The 22,572-nt window shown below is 28.9% G+C and overlaps 1 protein-coding gene across 1 annotated transcript; it reads left to right on the plus strand.

Annotated features, from left to right (window-relative positions):
• Positions 1–629: 629 nt before the first annotated feature.
• Positions 630–22,515, plus strand: LOC100201946 (formin-J). The gene is made up of 2 exons (XM_065788231.1): positions 630–1,065; positions 19,144–22,515. The coding sequence occupies exons 1-2, from the start codon at positions 948–950 to the stop codon at positions 22,149–22,151; spliced, it is 3,126 nt and encodes a 1,041-aa protein (XP_065644303.1). The 5' UTR covers positions 630–947; the 3' UTR covers positions 22,152–22,515.
• Positions 22,516–22,572: the final 57 nt, after the last annotated feature.

Genomic DNA, 22,572 nt, shown 5'->3' on the forward strand with positions numbered 1-22,572 from the left:
TAACTGATGGAAAGTTTTTTGAATAGTGTTCGCATTAAGACAAATAAAACTAAAATATGGGTTTTCATTGCAACTAAAAGTAAGTCATTACTTTAACCTACTCCTCCTCCCTAATTTGCTCAGCAGGTGTATTTACGTTACATAAAACATGGTGTATGGCGCATTTTTTTCGACTCAGTAAACTAAAAATCTGCGTCCACCCTTGAGCTAACTCTAAATCTCTTAAACATTGTTTACTAATTTTTCTTTTAATTGCAATACTTTGATTGCTAATGACGTTTTGAAACAATACCGTTGGATAGTTTTTTTTTAAAGTGGATAGTTTTTTTAAAAAATGTGATTGGTTAACTTTAAATTGTGTTAATTACTCGGTATTTTTATTGAAAACTATGTTACTACTTAGACTGTTCCTTGAAAAATCATGTATTTTTACTTCGTTCTCTCTCTAGCTATATTAAATCTCTTTGTTTAGATTTAATCCATCACTATTCTAAGGCATGTTCATGATCTGGGAAAATATAGCAAGCTATAAATAAACGCATTGAACACAAAAGCTATACTTAAAGTTATTGAAATTCTTAATAATAAAGATTACCATGAAGTTATAATTTAAAGAAAAAATGTCCTTTGTTCTTTAAAGGCTCTGTAATGCGCTTGATTGCATTTCATTCTATAAACTGCTAAGCGTTACTTGAGAAACAATTAAATTTACGAGCAAACTTTTTCTGTTATTATATTTTTGTTCTTTAATTTTGTCATTCGATGTGAAGTTTTGATACGCTTACGTTTAGAATTTAGTTTTTAGTAAATTTACTGTTTTGCGTTTTAAAGAAATAATTAATTGCAAATAAATGTGGTTTTAATTCATTAACTTCCTTAAAGTTTTCTAATCTAAGAGTCTTCAAAACAAGGTTGTAGTATATCTGAAAAAAAGGAGTTTTATCAAAATGAAGTCATCATTTTTTCTTCATGAACCGATAGAACCTTCAAATGCATCCAATTTCAGGGATTTTTTAAAACCTGATGACGAAAAACGAATTGAAATAATGAACTTGGTAAAAGAAGGTAATAACCATTATACAATAAAATTTATTAACACAACGTGTAAAGTTTTATCATAAAACTTTACACGTTTACACGTTAAAGAAGAGATGAAAGATTAAACTTGCACTTAATAGTTTGAATTGGATAAAACTTTCATCCAATTCAAACTATTAAGTGCGAGTTTAATTCTTTATCTCTTCTTTAACTACCTACGATTATTTAAACTGGAAAAAAACAACAACACCACTTTGTTTTAAAATCCTGAAAAATTTATAGGCTACAAAAAATTTTAGATTGAAAGCTTTATTAAATACAGTAAATTATTAAATACACAACACATTTATTTAAAATTATTAAATACAAAGTAAATTATACACATAAATAAATAATTATTATTAAAATAATAAAAATAATTGTATTTATAATTTAAGCTTATTTATGTATCTTTATTAGATACATAATATTTAAACTAACATTATATAGCTATCTAAATAAATCTAAAAAAGACTAAATAAAAAGCGATAAAAATGCTGGTGTGGAAAAAATATCAAAAGGCAATAAGCGCTTACTCCACCAGGCGGATCTAATACTCAGTGCATCTGAAAAGTAGAAAAAAACGGTATGTTTGTAAATACCTTACATTAGTAGGCAATGGTTAAATTATACAGTTGGTTGTTAATGATATTTTAAAATGTTTTAAAATGATATTTTAATATATTTTAAAAAAATGACGGTCACTTTACACGGCCTTGACACTAAAATATTGTTAAATGAAATGAAATTTTTTTTTGACGAAAATAAGTTTGCAAGCAGCTGTAGCGCAATGGTTAGAATGTTTGCTTCAAAATCTTGAGATCCAATATCTACTCTGGTCATATATTTGATTTCGGTAATAAAGGCAGAGTGAACTTCCTTGTTAAATGCTCTTTCGCGATGCCAAGAAAATAAACATCAAAAAAAAAAAGCAGCTGTGGTGTCTGGATAAGGTTGTTCAATGAGATCAATTTATTTTAATTATGTCACAATGTTAATTTGATATTATTCTTATTAATGTTAATTATGTCACAACGTTAATTTGATATTATTCTTATTAATGTTAATTATGTCACAATGTTAATTTGATATTATTCTTATTAATGTTAATTATGTCACAATGTTAATTTGATATTATTCTTATTAATGTTAATTATGTCACAATGTTAATTTGATATTATTCTTATTAATGTTAATTATGTCACAACGTTAATTTGATATTATTCTTATTAATGTTAATTATGTCACAACGTTAGTTTGATATTATTCTTATTAATGTTAATTATGTCACAACGTTAAGTTGATATTATTCTTATTAATGTTAATTATGTCACAACGTTAAGTTGATATTATTCTTATTAATGTTAATTATGTCACAATGTTAATTTGATATTATTCTTATTAATGTTAATTATGTCACAATGTTAATTTGATATTATTCTTATTAATGTTAATTATGTCACAATGTTAATTTGATATTATTCTTATTAATGTTAATTATGTCACAATGTTAATTTGATATTATTCTTATTAATGTTAATTATGTCACAACGTTAATTTGATATTATTCTTATTAATGTTAATTATGTCACAATGTTAATTTGATATTATTCTCATTAATGTTAATTATGTCACAATTTTAATTTGATATTATTCTTATTAATGTTAATTATGTCACAACGTTAATTTGATATTATTCTTATTAATGTTAAGTTGATAAGCCTTTAATCAAAAAAGTCTTGGCTTTTTATTTATAAATTTACTAATATATTTAAAGTACGCGTTGTGTTATTTGCTTTTGTCTAATTTTTAAAAAACACTAAATTAAAACAGTTCAAACTTTAGAAAAAAAGAATTATATTGTATATTTATTTATCTTTTTTATCGATATGTTTTCAAATTTTCGAAAAAAGTTATACTGAGTATTTAAATTAAAAATATACATGGTTTCATGACTTACTGAAATTAAACGGATTTATTTTTTTTTACGCCAAATATTTGAAAGCTTGCGCTTGCAATATTAATGTTTTACTCATATTTAATAAAATGGTTTAATAGTACGATACCTTTTAAAGGTGCAATTCAAAACGCGAAAGTTGTTATTAGGTAGCGATAGATGTAATTGAGAACATGAAAGTTGTAATTAAGAAATTGAAAGATGCAATTGAGAACAAAAAGTTGTAATTACGAAAGGTCTATAATATAGATCCTTAAAAAAAAGTTCTATGTATTTTTGATTTTCTACCCTTGATTTACTTTGTGATTTAAAACCTGTCTCTGGATCCGTCTCATTACTTATTTTAATAAATAACATATTATAAATAAAATAAAAATAGTGTAAATTTTTTTTTAGCAATGTGGTGATAACTGGATAAATCCCATCGATTATCAATTTGAACTGTCATTTTTTTTAGTTCAAATAAGAGTTCAGATGAATAATGTATAAAACATAAAATAAATAATTTGTTTAAAAAAAAGTACGATGTTTAAATTAAAATTAAACAAAGTAATCCCAGCAAATAATACACAACAAATTCTCTATACGATTCCCAGATGTAACCCACTGGTGAAGCAAAACCACCATCCACTTGTTATAAGAATATGCGTTAAATGATCCTTTACGAGTTTCTTTCATGAAGAAATTTGTTATTAGCTGCAATGAAGGTGTTAAAACTTTTTGAAGCATTTTTATTATGGCTTTTTTACTTGTCTGACGCGTTTTTGCGTTTTTCTTCAAAAAAGGTTGAAACTTGTTTTATCCGACCTGACTATCTGGCGACCATTTGTGATATGTTCGTTGATATTTCTATAACATTTATCTCTTTTTTTTTGTTTTGTTATTACGTTTCATTGTAGAGACTCCTAGAGCCTCTCTTATAATGAAAATAATCTGCCTTTGAAGTAATTGGTGATTTTTTTGTGTTGACGTCTTTATTAAATTGTCTTAATATCTTAGTTTTGATTTCCACTAATGTCACTTTCAATTCACGTTGAAATTTAAATTTTCGCTGCGAACTCAATTCTATGATGCGAAATCTGACACGTCAAGTTTGTGCCACGTAAAGTTTGTACCAGAATCACCCAATTGCTATTTTTTTCAATTATCATATCGCTGAGTACATTCAACATTTTTTCTTCTATCATTTGAAGGGCATAACGAATCTGGCAAAATAATTAGGATCCGGATCCGGATCCTACCCAGATTTTTAAGATTTGGACCCGGATTCAAATCTGGATCCAATTTTAACTTAAAAACAAATAAAAAAAACTATTTTACACAAGAAATTTTTATATTTAAAATATATATATATAACCACAGTTAACTTTGTGAAATAAGTTCTTTGTAGCATTTCATATAAACCAACTTATTTTAGTTTTAATTTTCCTCACGTTTATTATTTTTGTGGTAACTTTTTAAAAAGCTTAAGGTATCAATAGTATTATCATTTAAGCTACTCCTAAGTTTGGTTACAAATCATCCGCATGCACTAAAAGCTTGTTCACTCTCGACAGATGTTGGTTGGATAGTTCTTAAACACTGAAATAAAATCTCCAAATTAAAAGTACGTTTTTTTGTTGACTCAAAGACAGAAAATTCTTTATAGAGAGATTTTATACTGAGATCTTTATTATTGAATTTTTGTTTTAGCTAAGCACTTTGTATAGATTTTTTAGCTGTATTTTCATATCAAAATTTTCTTCTACTTTGATTTCAAAATCATTGTTAGTATTTTCTTTACAATCTTCTTTGATTGCTTAAAGTTGAAGCCTTAGCAAAAGCTTTTTAGCTAACAACATAATTGCTAATTTTTTGGCTCCAAAAGCATCTAAAGTACCAGATTAAATATTCCATGAGGTCAAAAGGTTATCAAAGGTTTCTTATCCTTAAAACTCCTGTTTTTAAAGTTTTTTAATATGATTGTAGCTGACTTAAAACAAAACAAAAAACTTTTTCTGCTGTAAGCAAATTTGAGTCTCGACGGCAAAGTGCTTCGGCTCCTAATTTCATAGGCTTTAAAGCCTTAACTAAATCTTTAAGAATTAGCTGCTCTGAATCTGATATTGTTATTGGAGACTACACTTTAATTAAATAGATTAATTTATTTAATTAAAGTGCCATTTTAATACATTTGCTTAACTTGACAAAGCGTTCAACCATATCAACGAGTTTCAACGTGTCTTGCAGCCTAAAATAAGTTTAAGCTCATGTCCAAACTCTGATTTTACATGTTTCTGCAACACATCATCATTTTTAACAGGCAATTTTTTAAACAATTATTACTATTGTGTGAACTTTTTTTAAAATTGAAAAATAATCTTTTATAACAACTATTTTCAAATACAATGTAGCCCAGCTCTTCACCTTGATTAAGAGCTTCACCATCATCCTCACTGTCACTGTATTAGTTCCAAAATTATCGTTTTGGTCTAAAACTTTAGTTGGTTTTACATAAAGTACATCCCCTACTGCTAAATAGATTGCATGGGCATAGCAAATATGATGTAGTGGATTGATTAAACGGCTAAATTTAACCATAACTTATGCACCATTTGTAGTTGTACTAACAATATCATTATTAAATTCCAGTTTGAATTCACTCAACTTTTCACTTACTATCTCAACAGCTTTTTCAGATGACATACTCCCAACAATACGTGCATGCCCAAGATTATAAAGACTTCCATTTGTGTGCACATTAATTTTCATATAACGATGCGTTTTAATTGATGTAAATTTATCAACAGTTAAACTAAATCTGAAATTGCTAACTTTTATGTTTTTAATTCAGCTGTTAATTGAGCCTTAATGTCTTTAGCATGATCTAGTAAAATGTATTTTTAATGGAATATAAACAAGAAGGTATTTTGTGTCCTTTAGCTAAAGCAAACTCTCGCAACCTCTTTCTTTTAGCAACAGTGTTAAATGAAAGTCCATCAATTGCAATGAGATCTGTTAGTATATTGGCAATAGTATCTTTTGCTTGTACAAAATTTCTGATATCTTTTTGGGATGAACTTTGAACTTTTTTTGTAGGATGTAATAATGGTAATTATATTTTATGCTTTATCTTTAGATGCTTTCGCATAACACTTGTGCAGCCTCTTTTAATTGTTACAATGACATTACAGGTTTTGCATTGAGCAGTTTTATTTGCACTTTAAGAAATACTCCCAAACAGGAGCATTGCTTTTAAATTCTTGGAAAGTCATTTTAAAATTATTTTTCTAAATTGATTTGAAATATTATTGTGCTTCAAAATTTTCAAACCATGTGCTATAATGGTATCCAAATTCAACATTATAAAAAGTAATTTTATGTAAAAAAAACGAAAGTCGAATATCCGAACCAAATAAAATTCATAAAAAAGCTCTTTGTATTGTCCATAAAAAGTTTGACTTATCTCTTGATGAATTGTTAAGTTTTGATAATAGTCCGAGGATCCACTTAAGAAATTTGCGCTTTCTTATGATAGAAGTTTTTAAATCAATTAATTGTCTAAATCCACAATTTATGAAGGATTTATTCAATGCAAAAAACTTTCCTTTTAAACTTCGTTGTAGCAAAAAAATGATTCTACCTTCAAATGGCTCCAAATATAAGGATACATGTTGTACTATATTTAGAGCCATCTCGTTATGGAACACTCTAGATAACAAGACCATGTCCTCTAAAAGTTCTGAGGTGTTCAAAAAACATATTAAAAATTGGTATGCAAAAAATTGTTATTGTAAAATCTGTCGTTTTTAATTACTATTTTTATTTATCCTGACATTATAATACAATATTTACTCATTTTTCTGTAATGAAACGGTTGTAATTTGAATTTGATTTTGAATATTTTTAATGTTATTTTTAACGATTTTCATGTGAGTGTGTATTGTCTATAATTGTTAAATGTGTTGATTTTAATTAGTTTATTTTTGTTAAAACTATTGTAACCATCAACAAAAAATAAAGTTTTTAAATTAAATTAAATATGCCCAACTCTAAATAATATTTTCAGGTATTCATTATTAAGAGCATGGTCATTAATAACCATTTTTTTGACCACAAGGTTGACAGCGAAATCATTTTTTCAATATTTCAGTTGTATAATTCGCTATAGCATCAGTAACATGCTTTCTTCAGAAAGTTGAAACTCTGATATTTTTGTAGATAATAAAGTAATACTTTGCATAATATTTTCAAAAAAAGAGTTTTGAAATGGGTTTTGAACAAATATTTTTTTCTCAGTAATTATTATCTTCCATTGGCAGACTTCTTACAGCGAAAATCTTTTCACTGGTGCATACTCATAAAAAATACACTAATCTACCACCGTTTGTAGTAATTTATAACCAAAAAAGGTTATAAATTGTTACAAAGTAAAGTCTTCTGCAAGCAAACGATCAATAGACAAAGATAATGGGAGTTACAAGATTCGGTAGCCCATAATGTTGTGATATGAGCATGAAAAATGTGTAAGGTTAACGTAAAATATTCATACATTTTACAGAATAACTGCCGAACTTAAATTTCTGCTTTAATGCTTAATAACTGAATTTCTGCTTAACTATTGATTTTTTTTATAAACTTGATAAAATAAATTCTATGTAATGTAACCAGCTGGAGCTTTAAATTTGTCTCTTAACAAGTTAAATAAAAATGAATGAATAATATATATATATATATATATATATATATATATATATATATATATATATATATATATATATATATATATATATATATATATATATATATATTTGCGCATTCAACAAGTCGAGATCCAGGTTCGAAATGAACTCTCAACTATTTCCGCGTCACGGCAAGGAAGGAGGCGTAAACTTCCTTGTTAAATGCACTTCCACTGTGATAAGACCGTTAGGTCTTCTTGGGTAAATAACAAAAAATAAAAAAAAGTTTTTGCATTTTATGATTAATTGATTATATCAAAAAATAAAAAACGGAGACCGGACAATGTCAACAATTTTTGTTGCTTATTAATTTATTTTCAAGGGTAAAATTAATTTTACATAAACATGTTAGAGTATTTCTTTGTGGTATTAAATATATTAACATTAATTATTCAAATAAAAAAAATATTTTTCTTATTTTTTCACAACCTCAACAAACTGCCATCTTGCCCTAGTACTGGGGAAAGATGACTTTGACCATGGAGCAAGATGACAACACAGAAGATAGTTAAATATGTATTTAACTTTGGAATATTTTACATTGTTTAACAAATGATAACTGTGTTTTTACATCTGATAAACTATCAATCTAAGCGTAATGCAATGTAAAGTAATGTTGAAGTGTTTAGTTGTACCGCTAACAATAATCACAAATAAAAATACAGCTTTCATAGTTGAAACATTCCTTATGCCACCACTGTTAACATTTGCAGCACTGAATCCATTCTTCGGTTGGAGGGTCACAATATTCTTCTTCACATGCAGGATATCTTCTAACATCATCCTTTTTTGTTAATGCAACCAGGCCCGGTTCTAACAGTTTTCTATGTGTAGGCGAGATGCAAATTTGCCGCCGCAAAAATTAAAAATGCAATAATTTCCAATTTGAAGGAAAATAGAAAAACACTGAAAATCAAACTTTAATATATTTTTATTTTATTACGAAAAATTACACAAAAACAAAGTAAATAAAAAAACTGAATTTATACAAAAATAGAAAACAAAACAAATTCCATTCATGAAAAAATAAAAAACAAATCGTAATTAAAAGTGAATTTTCCTAGCTTTTAATTCTGCGAAATCTTTAACCAAATCTTCTATGTCCAAATGATCAGCAATTTCTTTCTCGATGGAAATCGTAGCTAGACCAACTAAACGATCTTGACACATTTGTGATCTGAAATAGGATTTTATTATTTTCAGCTTTGAAAAGCTTCTTTCAGCACTAGCAACTGTGACTGGTAACGTTAGTAGTATGCGAAGAGCTATCGAAAGGTTTGGGAATACTTCGACAACATTAGATGTGTAAATACTTTTTAATACACTTTTTGGATCGCTATTGGAAGTATCAAGTCGTCTCCCAATAGCTTTAATTTCATACCAAAGTTCGACCCCGTTGATATCAGATTGGCCATCAGACATAAGCGCTAACTGCAAGTCCTTACAGTGTTTCAATAACTCATCATCCGTAAAGTGTTTGCTGCCGATATTGTAAAGAAACCCAAATAACTCGTTATATTCCGATAATTGCGTAAATCTTTCATTTATTGCTTGAATTGCGATGTCCAATATTCGATTGAAAAAAGATACTCTGAAGTTTTGTTCTAGTGATACTATCGGTTCATCACGACCTTCGTATAGGAATTGTCTACTCTTTCTGCGTACGCGTACGGGATCATCCACATCAAATCCTTCAAAAATTTCTAGTTCAACTGCCAATTTTTTTGCATTTTCAACCATTGCGGCAAATGCTTCATCACAGCGATAATCGCATAGGAAAGATTTGGTAGCGTTTAAATGCTCTAGAACAAGTGACAAGTCTAAAGCCTGTGATTGGAGCATTTTGCTGACAATATTAATTTGGAATAAAATGTCATACCACAATACCAAGGAGCAAACAAATTTGAAATTTGAAATATTTCTGGCTATTCCCTTAGCCTCTGGGCGACTCTTGACTTGTGGTGCAGTAGTTAATGTATTGTCTTCTGCGATTTCAATTAGTTCGTCGTAAACTCCACTAATCTGAAATCGAAGTGCCCGTACGGCATTGACCCTGCTTTCCCAACGAGTGGCACTTAACGGTTTTATTGTCAGATCGCTTAGGTGGTTTAATAATATACTCCAACGGTGAGTTGATGCTGAGAAAAAGTTATAAATGCCTTGAATTAAATCAAAGAATGCGACAGCCTCCATACAACAATTAGCTGCATCGTTCAATACCAAGTTGAGCGAGTGGGCACTACAAGGCACGAAAAAAGCTCGAGGATTTAGTTGACGAATTCTGGCTTGCACACCATTATATTTTCCGCGCATGTTGGCTCCATTATCGTACCCTTGTCCCCTCATGTCATCAAGATTTACGCCTAATTCCTGCAACTTATCGATAACAACTTTTGTCATATTTGCTCCCGTTGTGTCTTGTAATTCAAGAAAAGTTACGAAGTGTTCAGAAACTACGACTTCAGCTGGTTTTTCCGAAGATGATTCAGTTGCACTGACAAACCTAAAAACAACTGTCATCTGCTCCATGTGGCTTATATCGGGGGTACAGTCTAAAATAAGTGAGTAGTACTTTGCTCGCTCTAGTTTTGCTAAGATGTGATTTTTGATTTTATTAGCAAGCAATTCAACGATTTCATTTTGAATAGTTTTTCCGAGATAGGTGGTGTGAATTTCACTTGTTGTTATTCGTTGAATATGTTTACTCATAATAGAATCATAATTTCCTAAGAATTCAATAAATTTAAGAAAATTTCCGTTATTCGGTTCGAAAAGCTTTTCACATGTTCCTCTTAATGCTAGATTTTGTCCAGCAAGAGTTCTAATTAACGTTATTATTCTTTCAAGAACTTGTCGCCAATGTTGAGTTTCAGATTGAATTATTTTCTGATTAATGTGATCAATCGTAGCCCCTGATTTAAGTCTCACCTCCAGATCTCTCCAATTTAGATATGCAGTAGTGTGGCCACTTGATGTTTCATGTCGTTTAATAATAACAGAAATATTTTTCCAATCTCGGCAGCCGTCATGCGATGACAGGGAGAATTTATTCGGACTAAATATCTTACAGCAAAAGCAAAATACAGTGTCTTTCGTAATGGAGTACACCAACCAAGTGCGTTTAATTTTATCGCCATTAGACATTCGGCGATAAAAATGAAAGCTTGAAAATTTTCTACCCTGTTCATCTTCGGGAAATAAAGACGGCAATTTTTGAATTGGACCATACTCCATCAGCAATGCTTTAAATTTACCATCTATTATAGGCCATTTTGCCGGATCATTAAAATTAAGAGGCAAATCTTTATTGGTTTTGGGGTCTTCACCACTTTGATCTTCATTTTTTTCATTTTGTCCTATATCATCGACGTTCTGTACAACAACTTCACTTAAATTGGAGATAAATTCCACTTCATCAACATTTTCTGGTTCTTTAGCAGTTATATCATTTCCAGAATTTCTATATTCATTAACACTAACACTATCCGCATATTCTATTTCTCCACCGCTTTCGATTTCAATTTCAACTTCATTTTGGTTTGAAGTTGAAGCTACGATAGGTGCCAGTGCTTTTTCGCTTGATGACCTGCTCAAAAAGTGCAACAAAGCATTCTTCTGTTTGGCAGAATTTGCTTCACGTTGAAGCCTAATTTTCTTGTATTGTGACTCAGACAAGCGCTGTCTCTTACCACGGTCCATTATATTGTATCGTTTAAAGAATTTAAACTTAAAAAAAATATAGCATTGATACATATACCTAAATTTTTATATTTAATAATAATAATAATAATAATAAGTTTATTCAAATACATGAAAAAGAAAACGAAAAAACAAACTTTAACTACTTACTTATAAAAATTATTGTTTGACAAATATTATTCAATTTATAAAAGGGTATAATAATTTTTTTTTTTTTTTCAAAGTTAAAGTTCGTTTAATAATACACTTTTATAACAATTTACAATAGATATCTCAAAGATAACTTCAATAAAATTTTTAAGAAAGTTTCTTAGGAATATTCTGGAACTTTAATTTGCTTAGTCAGCGTATTTTATGAACCAATAGAATTCGTTTGTTTGTATATTTGGCGGTTTGCTAACATCCATCCCTGAAAAAGAAAAAAGAAACTTTTTTTTACTGTTTCTTCTTCGCCAAATCCCAAATATAAAACATGTATACAAACAAACGCTTTTATTACTATTATTTATTTGAAAAAATTAGTATGTATTAAAGTTCCCGTAAAATACAACGCCGCCTAAGCAAAAAATTTATGGACAAATAGGAAATGTTATAATCTACAAAATCCATAACTTTAAATTATAAAAATGGAGTGAGTACGTAGAAGAACTTGGAAATTTAAAAAAAAAAAAAAATAATTTCTTGTTACAAAAAAAAAATTAAAAATTTTTTTTTTTTTTGGGAAAACACAAAATAAATTAAGAAAATGCCGCTCTAGAAAAGTGCCGCCGTCGGCTGTCGCCGACGTCGCCTACGCTTAAAACCGGGCCTGAATGCAACTAGAATGTTTGTGGATTTTATAGACTTAGCCTTACAGGAATTTAGCATGAGTTTATTTTACGCCCTTTTTAGCTTCGCGAGCTTCCTTTTTCTGTTTTTTGAAACTTTCTTGTTCTTGTTTCTACTTTTTTCTTCGTTTTAACAGTTCTTTAAAGGGTGTCATTGTGAGAATGTTTAAGCTCATTTTTTAGCTTTTTCGTTTTTCTCATGTTCTTTTGCTTTAGGCAATGGTTGAAACCAAAAACACTCACCAACTTCTTTGATGCATCTGAATTAGCATTTGTTATAAGTTCTTCTCGATAGTTTATATGACGGTTTTCTACTACTTGGGTCTAAGGATAAGCATTATTGTTCTCATTTTGATTGCCAACAACATCAGTGTCAGTAGTTTTTGTTGCAGCAAAGTCATGTTTACCTAAACAAGCGGATTATAAGGCTCGATCCCATTCTTTAAACCCATTAACGGCATTTCCAATTGAAGCTGCTTTAAAGTGAGTGGTGCTCAAAAGATCACCAATTTTGTCTGTGATAGGTTGTACTGGGTAAGTGATCATAAAGTTGTCACATGCTTGGCTATAGTAGGTCTTTAATGGGTCAAAAAATGACACATCAAGGGGCTTGAGACGATGTGATTTGTGGGGTGGCAACCCAACCATGGTATTTTTTTTCTCTCTGCAATATAATATAGCCTCCAAAGTTATGTGAGTTTTGTGATAACTAATAGAGCAGAAGATTCTTGGCTTGGTTTCGCGTGTAGATAAAAGTGCTATAAAAAATATAGAGAGGTTCTCTCATTGCTCCAACCGTTATCACTACAGTGGCCAACAGTTCCTGGTGGGACTCTTTCTACAAGTTCAGGAAACATTCGTTTTCCGGCAAAAATTAGAAAATGTTTGCATCGAAGAAGCAAGAAATTTATATTTTTCCCGTTGCTCCCTTAATATTTTGAAAAACTTGTCTACACTTGGTTTATGGAAACCCATTGCTCTGGCAATCGATGTTGCTTCTGGTTTGCGTACAAGAAATTTATGCGTATTTGTAAAATTAGCTAGCCAATTTTCTTCTGCTATCTTTTTATCCTTGTTGAACGGATGCGAAATACTATATACCTGAACAAATTCAAAAATTAGTCTTCTACACTGTTTCTTTGTTAATCCAAAAAACATTTTATCCTTTGCTGTTATGTAGGATTTTAAATCTTCTTGCTGAGCAGCATTAAAGACTTCCCTAAATCTTCCTCCATGAACCGGCATCTCTTGTAATAAAAATAAGCATTCTAGTGAAAAAATATTTCAGAACTCACACTTTACATATTTGAATACAGATTTAATAACAGGATTTTAACTAAGAGGTTAGGTCAATTAACTACTGGGTTCAAATTTATATTTTTCTTAAAATCTGTTCAAAATTTATCCACACATTTTCATATTTTTTTTCAAGCGGCGACAAAGTGTAGCTTCACGTACGTTAAACGCATTTGCAGCACTCAAACAGCTCATACATAAAATTTTCGTAATTATCTTTAATTGGTTGCAATCGAGTCTTTTTCGCGGTAGTTTCTCTCCTTCTTAAATTGCGATATAATAGATAAGTAATACTTAATTAAACCAATGCAACAGCTTCTGGATCGTAATCATGGTTAGTTTAATAAATTCCGAAACACTGGGCAAGACTTCTGTTTAAAAATATTCGTTTTCCTTGCCATAAAGGAAAGCGATTGACTTTTTTTTTTTGTTAATAGGTAGTACTTAAACTAAGTTACTTATAAATGTTAAATAGAAACGAAATAGCTTACCTATTTCTGTAGCAGAGCTTATTCACACACGCATAAAAGTTATAACTTGGCAGCGGTAAACAATCAAAGCTTCTCAACTAATAAAAAAATGGCGAAATCAGCAACTCCATACTATTTTTTAACGAACAGCCGATAGGAGAGTCTGATTAATGCTGCCACCTAGAGAAAAACTAAAAGTTTAAGACATTCTTCATCTTGCCCCGGTCTCCCTTATGTTTTTAATGCTCTATTTTAAACTGGATTAGAAATTAATAGTTTTTCATCTGTAGTATAACCACATGAAACTCTGAAAACGCATTAACATTAGTAGAACGACTGTAACGACAGGTCTTTCTTTAAAACTAGATGGGCACAATGAGTTAATACATTCGTCAGCTTTTTTTTTCACTGAAGTTTGATGCATAATGTATAATGTACTGAAGTGTGACGTAAAATTAGCGCAAAAAGTAATATGGAAGCGGAATTGAGGTTGGATGTCTGACTTAGAAAGAGTGGAGGTCTTGCTCGAAAAATTAAAATCTAATTTGGATGTCTGCCTTGAAAAAAATGGAGGTCTGCCTTGAAAAAAATAGTATATAATTTTATTTAATTCAGTCAAAAATCTCATATCATTAGCTTTATTTCTCATAAGTAAAATACACGGCAAAATATTCCAATATACTACTGTTTGTTAATTTGCAATTATGACGACTGTGTAACAATTAAGGTAAAGAAACATAAAACATTTTTAGGACAATGAAAAATTAAAACGTTTATTAACAGCTCATCTGCTCAAACACAGTTTGTATGTCGATTCATCAAAACAGAGTTTATAATAAAAAAGATTGACTATTTATTTTTAGCTTATTTTATAGATTTCACTATTAAAAATTAGCTGTTTACAAATATTTGAAAATTCTCTTCTTTTCCCAAATATTTGGTTGTCTTTTGTGTCTTCTTTTCGTGACGTCTTTTCCCAAATATTACGTTGGTTCTTTTTGTGGACTTTAGGATTCTTAGAGTCAATGACCAACCTAATTTTTTTTTATTTGAATTTTTGGAACAGGAAAAAAATTTTATTTTTAGGTCAGTGTTGCCACACTTTTTTGTCTGAAAAATGTTATCTTTTTTTAAGTTTTTAATTTAGTCTTTAGTCTGAGAATTTAAGAGATTTTACAAGATTTTTAAAGAGATGTTAACGGAAAACTTAAAAAAATGAATAAAAATTTAGGAGATTTTATAAGTTTTACAAAAATAATATCATTTTAAAATAAATAAGATAAAATTAGGACAATACCAATATTATTTAAAATAAATCGACATTCCTAAACACACAAAAAATCCAGTAGAGACATTTAATACTTGGATTAAGTTTTAAATTGCGACACTACACCCCCGCAATTTTAAATTCATCGAATTTGAAATTGCATTACATAGATGGCTAAGTGAAAAAATAATAAATAATCAAAAATCATTAACCATTATACATATAACTTCTGAAACTAAACTTTATGCTTTATATTATCCAGCCATAAAAAGAAACAATCAACTTAGAAACAAAGGTCAAAATATTCAGATCTAAATTTCAGCTTTCCTATCAATAAATACTTTTTTTGTTGCTGTAGTTTTTTCTAGTAAGCCCTATTTTTCAAAGTCAACCCTATTTCACGCATTTGATCTCAAAACTGTTGGCTACTATCAAAGTTATTTCTGTCAATAATTTTTGCCTTTCCACTTAAAATAAAGACACTTCTGCATCATATCTGAAATAAAGTATGGTACCTTTAAGGGTGTAAAGTATAGCGCTTTCAAGTAATACCTCTAAGAGTGTAAATTTGTTTATTAAAACTAGCAATCTCCTTAATTTGTTTATTAAAACTAGTAATCTCCTTAATAGTATTAATTATCTTAGTATCATGGTCAGTTTTCAAGGATTTCACTTTTTGATTACTAAAGTATAGCTTTTTTGCGTTCTCGACATATCTCCCCAGTTTAGTTATTATAACCAAATGGGATAGTTTTAAGTTTTCACTGTGGTCTTTCAAAATTGAATCGGTGAGCACAGAAACTACTACAGTCACATGCAAATATTTGAACGTTTTTTTTCCCTCTGTCATAGCACCTACTATACTTTATATTTTCAATAGTTTAATAAGCAAAACTTTGTAAATTATCTTCGCAAAGCCATGAAAATATTTGATTTTCTTATGAATTAAGGTGTAACATTTGCTGTGAGCCAAGATTCTAAAAATTTTATTAGATATTATTAAAAGATATTTTAATATCTGACAAATAAAATCGAAATTAGTGGAGTTAGCATCAATGTGTGTCTTTAAATATACAAGTACTAGTTTTATGATAATTCATTGACTTGTTTTCATCAATCGCTTTTAGTTGTTTGAGAATAACTTTTTTAATTAAACGTTATGTACGAAAAGTTCATAACAGGGATGTTGAAACCCTATCTATGATTTACAAAAAGTTTAGGTATTCCCAAATCTAGTGTCAGTAGTTGTTATATAATGGACGAGAGTTGCTGAAAAAAGGTTTTATCAAGTGATGTCGTTATTTTTATCTTTTATATCTACGTCCGAAAAATTGGATGGACACATTAATCAATGCATGTTAAAAAAAATTGCTAAATACAAACTTATAATGCAACATACAAATGCAACATCTTTCGAAACATCTTTCAACATGCAAATGCAACATCTTACGAAATTGAGACTTAGAAATTTGTGGTGATGCCCGAAGTATTTGGGCATTCACGGCAATAATACACAAGCTCAAAGTGTGATTTTTTGCACATATAACAGCAAAGAAATTAACTCAAGAAGTGCATGTCAAGAAGGGCGATTGGTGGAGCTGCCTTTCTAAAATAACTTAGGTAGTTTTCGCGTGCGGTAGTTACAACACATAGAAAAATATTGAGTGGTTCAATTTATTTAATCCCATGTATAACATCCATGGGAACAAAACAATTGTTGAAGATGATGCTGTTGAGTTAGATTATAACCTCCATCTACTTTTTAACATATTGTCATTTGTAAACCTTGGATTATGAATAACGACTAGTAGTTTTCTTTCGACATACATAATGAGCTGCAAGAGAAACTCACGCTTCGTCACTTATGTGAGAAGAAGTCTATTGCCATACAATCCTTTAAGGAAACAGCGCGAGGAGCAACCTGAGAATTTACACCTTTAAACTTTAAAAAGGGTAGTATTGTTAAAAAGCTGAAATTAAAAAAAGTTGTTTTGGAAAGGCAGTTTTGAATGCAAAAGTGAGTTACTTATTCAATGGTTTTTTTGAAACATTTGAATAAAATTGTTTTGTTTCTTCATTGTTGGTTGAACTTGGTTGTTGAGAATGTTTGCTTTTGTTACTCAATTATTGCCAGTTGGCTTGAATCTAAAGTTAACAGAGATTGCTCCATACCAGAGTTTAGAACTAGATCATGCTTGTTTTATCTCATTTTTGACAATACTTATTAACACATATTTTGAGTATACTAATTAATATATGGTGTTTTGAGTGCTTTTTTTATATTTTTACACTTTAAAAATTTGTGCTTTTGTAAAAGTGGATAGAGTTCCTGCTCAGAATCCAGAAGTCAGAAGTTCGACGCCCGCTCCGCCCCAACAAGCGACATTGGTACGGGAGGAGGCGTGGACTTCCAGTTAAATGCTCTCCCGGTGCTCTATGATAAGACCGTAAGAGACTTCTGAGAGCACAAAAATAGCTATAAAAAAAAAAAAAAATTCTACATAAGATATTTTCAAACTTGCTTTATAATAATATCACTTTTTAAACAACTGCTCCCTGTGGAGATAATTGGATCAGCATATGGATTAGCATATTTATTCTTTTTGGGAAAATTTTTGTCAATATTCTTTTTCTACATAAATATTGGAGAATTAAAATACTTTGAAACCATTTCATTTGTTTTTCTTTTGTTCCATTCTATTACAATTTTATATTTTCTGTTTAAAAATATTTTCTTCGTACTGTTTTTTTGATGCCATTTTAAAGACATAATTTTCGCTAAGCTATTTGAAATATGTAAAAAAGTTTGATGGATTAATTTTAAAAGTTGCTTGCAAGTGAGAAAATGGGTCTGCAAAATCTATTTAAAACGAGGTTTAAATTGATTAAAACGAGAATTAAATTGATTCTACTGTAAACAAAAGCGGAAAAAAAATTAATACCAGCACAAATTAAAATCAGCAAAACTTTCATCACAAATTAAAATCAAAAAATTAAAATCAGCAAAAATTAAAACCGGGTATTTTTTTTTTTTTTAACAAAGTAAAAACATTTTGTTTTTTGCACACTGCTAAGTATTTTATATATATATATATATATATATATATATATATATATATATATATATATATATATATATATATATATATATATATATATATATATATTTCATTGAATAATAAATAGAAAAAAATAAAATAAATTTGATTTATTGTTTTTTTTATTTTTTTTCTAATAAAATTATTTTTTAACTTATGAAAATGTATTTCTTGAAGAATATGTTTTTAAAGTTTTTCTATTATATTTTTTAACCCTATATTATATATATATATATATATATATATATATATATATATATATATATATATATATATATATATATATATATATATATATATATATATATATTAGTAGAAAATCACTTAACAAAATTTTTTTCATTTTACACTGTGTTTCATCAACAAAGATTCATCAGAAATTTCTGATGAATCTTTGTGGATGAAACAGTGTAAAATGAAAAAAAATTTTGTTAAGTGATTTTCTACTAATATATAATTGCTCTGTTCTTTTAAGAACATTGAGCACTCTATTGTGTAGAATACATTTTAAAGTTGTTTATATATATATATATATATATATATATATATATATATATATATATATATATATATATATATATATATATATATATATATATATATATATATATATATATATATATATATATATATATATATATATATATATATATATATATGTATATATATATACATATACATATACATATACATATATTTGAAAGCTTTGCGAACGTATTATGTACTTTTAGGTTTGCCATTAGAAGAAGCCTTAAGTAAAGCCCAGGAAATGGGAATAGCTGTGAATAACACAAGTTTTCAGCTCAAGTCTAATGAAGTATATAATTTTGGGATTTATAAATATCAAAGTAACAATAAATGTACCAAATGCATTTTACAACTTGATTTTCAAGAAAATGTTTTATGTTTGATTAAACGTGGAATTAAGCAAAAAAGTTATCAGTTTGATTCAATAGAATATATCGACACTGTAGATAATTTAACGCGGATTGTAATTCATTTTGAAAATGGTGCATATATAGATATTGAACCCGGATCATTAGAAGAGAAGAGCCGAATATCTCGTCTGCTCTTGTTTATTCTGAACCAAGATCAACAAGAACCTCCTCGTTTAAACAGTCTTGTTGCGAAGCGTGAAAAAATAATTTTAGAAGGTCTTCTCGAAAAAAGAGCTCGCAAAGCACCATTTACGACATGGACCAAACGGTTTGTAAAAATTTTACCTGGTGAAGTTATGTATTTTAAGGTAGGTGATCAAGAAAACGAGAGCTCTGCTTTAAGTATTATTCCTTTAAAGTTAGGTGATGCTGTTTTAAAAAACAATGATGGTGAATTCACTTTGCTATTAAATGATAAAGAATACTCATTTCGCATAATACCTTCTAAAAACAGCAATTCTAATGACCGTGACAATTGGGTTGAAGCTATTGAAAATGCAATAAAAACGTCTTCGTTGCATAAAAATGAAAGTTTTTCTTATGTACATGATCAAAGACAAATCTTTTCTAACGCATTTAAATCAATAAAAGCTCAGCTAAAACAATTTGAAAGCATTCTCCATTCAATCGAGGCACCGTATGAAGCGTGGGAACAGTTAAAAAAGATTCAAAAAACAGTATCATTTCTAAGAGAAAAAATTAAACAGAAAAGTTTTTTTGATGAAAAAATAATAGTTAATAACTATGACAACAAAGAAAACATTAAAAAGATAGAAATCGATTCACCATGCTCTACCTCCAATTTGAATTTTAACAAGGCAGTAGATCAATCTTTGAATTTACAAACAGGTCTGCTTTCAAACATACCTCCTATTCAAATGATGAGCGTGTCGAATGCTCCAATTTTAAACATTCCAACTGCTCCAGAATTTTCTATCCCAACTCCACCTTTATTGAGTGGTTTGTCCTCAAAATTACCTGCGAAACCTACTGTGGTTCCAACATGTAAAATGAAACCACTATTTTGGACTAAAACAAATGATGCAGAAGTTTTGAAATCTTTCTGGTTAAATTCTCAAGACAAAACACATTTGTTAAATGTAAAGAAATTGGAAAACTTGTTTCATCACGTTGGTCAAGAGATCGCCAAAAAAGAGCAGAAAAAAGTGTCTGAGCTAGATTGCAAAAATAGTCAAAACACGACTTTGCTTGACCAGCGAAAAGCTCAAAATTTAGGCATATTTTTAAGCGGTTTTAAGATTAACGAAACAAATATCGAAAAAAAACTAATGATGTTTAATACAAGTGAAGGGTTAACGAATGAAGAAATAGTTGCATTAAAAAAATTTTATCCAACTGCGGATGAAATTGAAATGTATAAAAATTATCAGGGTGATAGCAAAAAGTTAACAGACATTGATAAGTTTATGATAAAGCTGTGCAATATTCCAAATCTAGCAATACAATTGAATCTATTATTGACAATGCATGATTTACCGGATGAAATAAAAAATATCAAAATGCTTCTAAAACATCTTAGGAATGCGTGCTTATGTCTGCTGGAAAATAACAATTTTACACGGTTGCTTGAATATATTTTAGTACTTGGGAATTACATGAACGGTGGTACACCTCGAGGAGCCGCCTATGGGTTTAAATTATCTGTTCTTATTAAACTCGTAGATATTAAAAGTTATGATAAAAAACATACATTAATAGATTTTATCGTTGAAGAACTATGGGAGGTTGACAAAGAAGCCATCTGTTGTTATAAAGATATGCAGCCTTTAACAAATCCAATAGATTTCTCGTTAAAAAATTTGCTTGTAGAGTTTCAAATCATGCAAAAAGAACTATTATTTTTTAAAGAAAAACAAAAAGGTATAGAGGCAGATCTTGGAGAAAAAATATACAAGAATATTAACGAATTTTATGAAACTTATTCAAAAAAATTTTTAAAGGTTCAACTCATGTGTCAAAAAATAGAAGAGATGTGTGCTTTATTAAAAAAAAAGTTTGGAGAACAGTCATCATTACATATTGAGGCTTGGTTAAGTGAAATAGGAGGTTTTGTTAAACATTTACAAACAGCTGTTGAGATTGCTGAAAGAAAGCACAGTAAAGATTGTTCGTCTATATCAACAAAAATATCTGACTCAAATAAGGCGAATAAAACCTCTTACACCAAAAATCAAAATAATGAAAACTCAGAAACTTGTGTTCATACAAAAATTGAACCTTTTAAAAGTCATGCTTTGAATCTTTCAAACACCCCAGATAAATTCATAGAAAACATTGCACCAGTTAAAAATATTGAGCCAATCAGAGGGCAATCCAAAAATGCTGATGAGAATAAAAATACTCAATGTGTGATTTCAGAGCTTAAAAATGCACTACTTCAAAATGAAACAAAATCTAACATTCTTGACGTCACAATAAAACCACAAAGCTTGCAACAAAACTCTGAAAAAATTGAACAATTAAAAGAGATGTCTGGTTTTTTAGAAAAGCTTAGTGGAGGTAAGAAGCGAACTGCAAAATGGGATCAGAGATATTTTGAGTTGAAAGAAAATGGTTATCTTCAATACTTCAAAAAAAAAGGAGGAGCAATTAAGGGTAGCGTTGATTTAAACGGCTGCCCAATATCTCTTGACCCTGATAATAACTGTATAATTATTGTTTTACAGAACAACAGACAATGGAAATTTAAAGGTGACAATAATGTTATTGTTGCAGAATGGCTAAACGCTTTTTTATATCATGCTTCAAAAGATAAAGCTCCACTAGTTTGTAACTTGTAATTGGTTGAAATCTACTGTTCAAATGACGTTTGCATATAACGTTTTGATTTACAATAAATGTTATCATTTGTTCACAAATATTTTGAAAATATAATGTTTGAGGAACTAATTAACATTTGAATACAAAAATTAATTCCCTATATATTAAGAGAATTATTTGTTTTGAAGTTTTTTAAGTTTATTTATCTTTATCAAAACTTAAAACATCTACTGTTAATAAAAAGCAAAAACTAATCATGTTATAACCATTTTTATCTAAACTTAGAATATCTACTGTTATTGTAAAGCAATAATTAATTACTATTTTAAGAGTTTAAAATATTTATAAATACGAACAAATGAAATAAAAATGTTAATCTAAAAACTCGATTGCTCAACTAATATTTTTGAAAAAAAAAAATACTTATCTTAAGCGTAACGA

The sequence above is a fragment of the Hydra vulgaris genome, chromosome 01, assembly GCF_038396675.1.
Source record: "Hydra vulgaris chromosome 01, alternate assembly HydraT2T_AEP".
Taxonomy (NCBI): Eukaryota; Metazoa; Cnidaria; class Hydrozoa; order Anthoathecata; family Hydridae; genus Hydra; species Hydra vulgaris.

Coding starts and splice junctions, on each gene's coding strand:
- LOC100201946 (XM_065788231.1), top strand. CDS start 948: ATGAAGTCATCATTTTTTCTTCATGAACCGATAGAACCTTCAAATGCA. Junction 1,066..19,143: donor AATGAACTTGGTAAAAGAAG/GTAATAACCATT, acceptor ATGTACTTTTAG/GTTTGCCATTAGAAGAAGCC.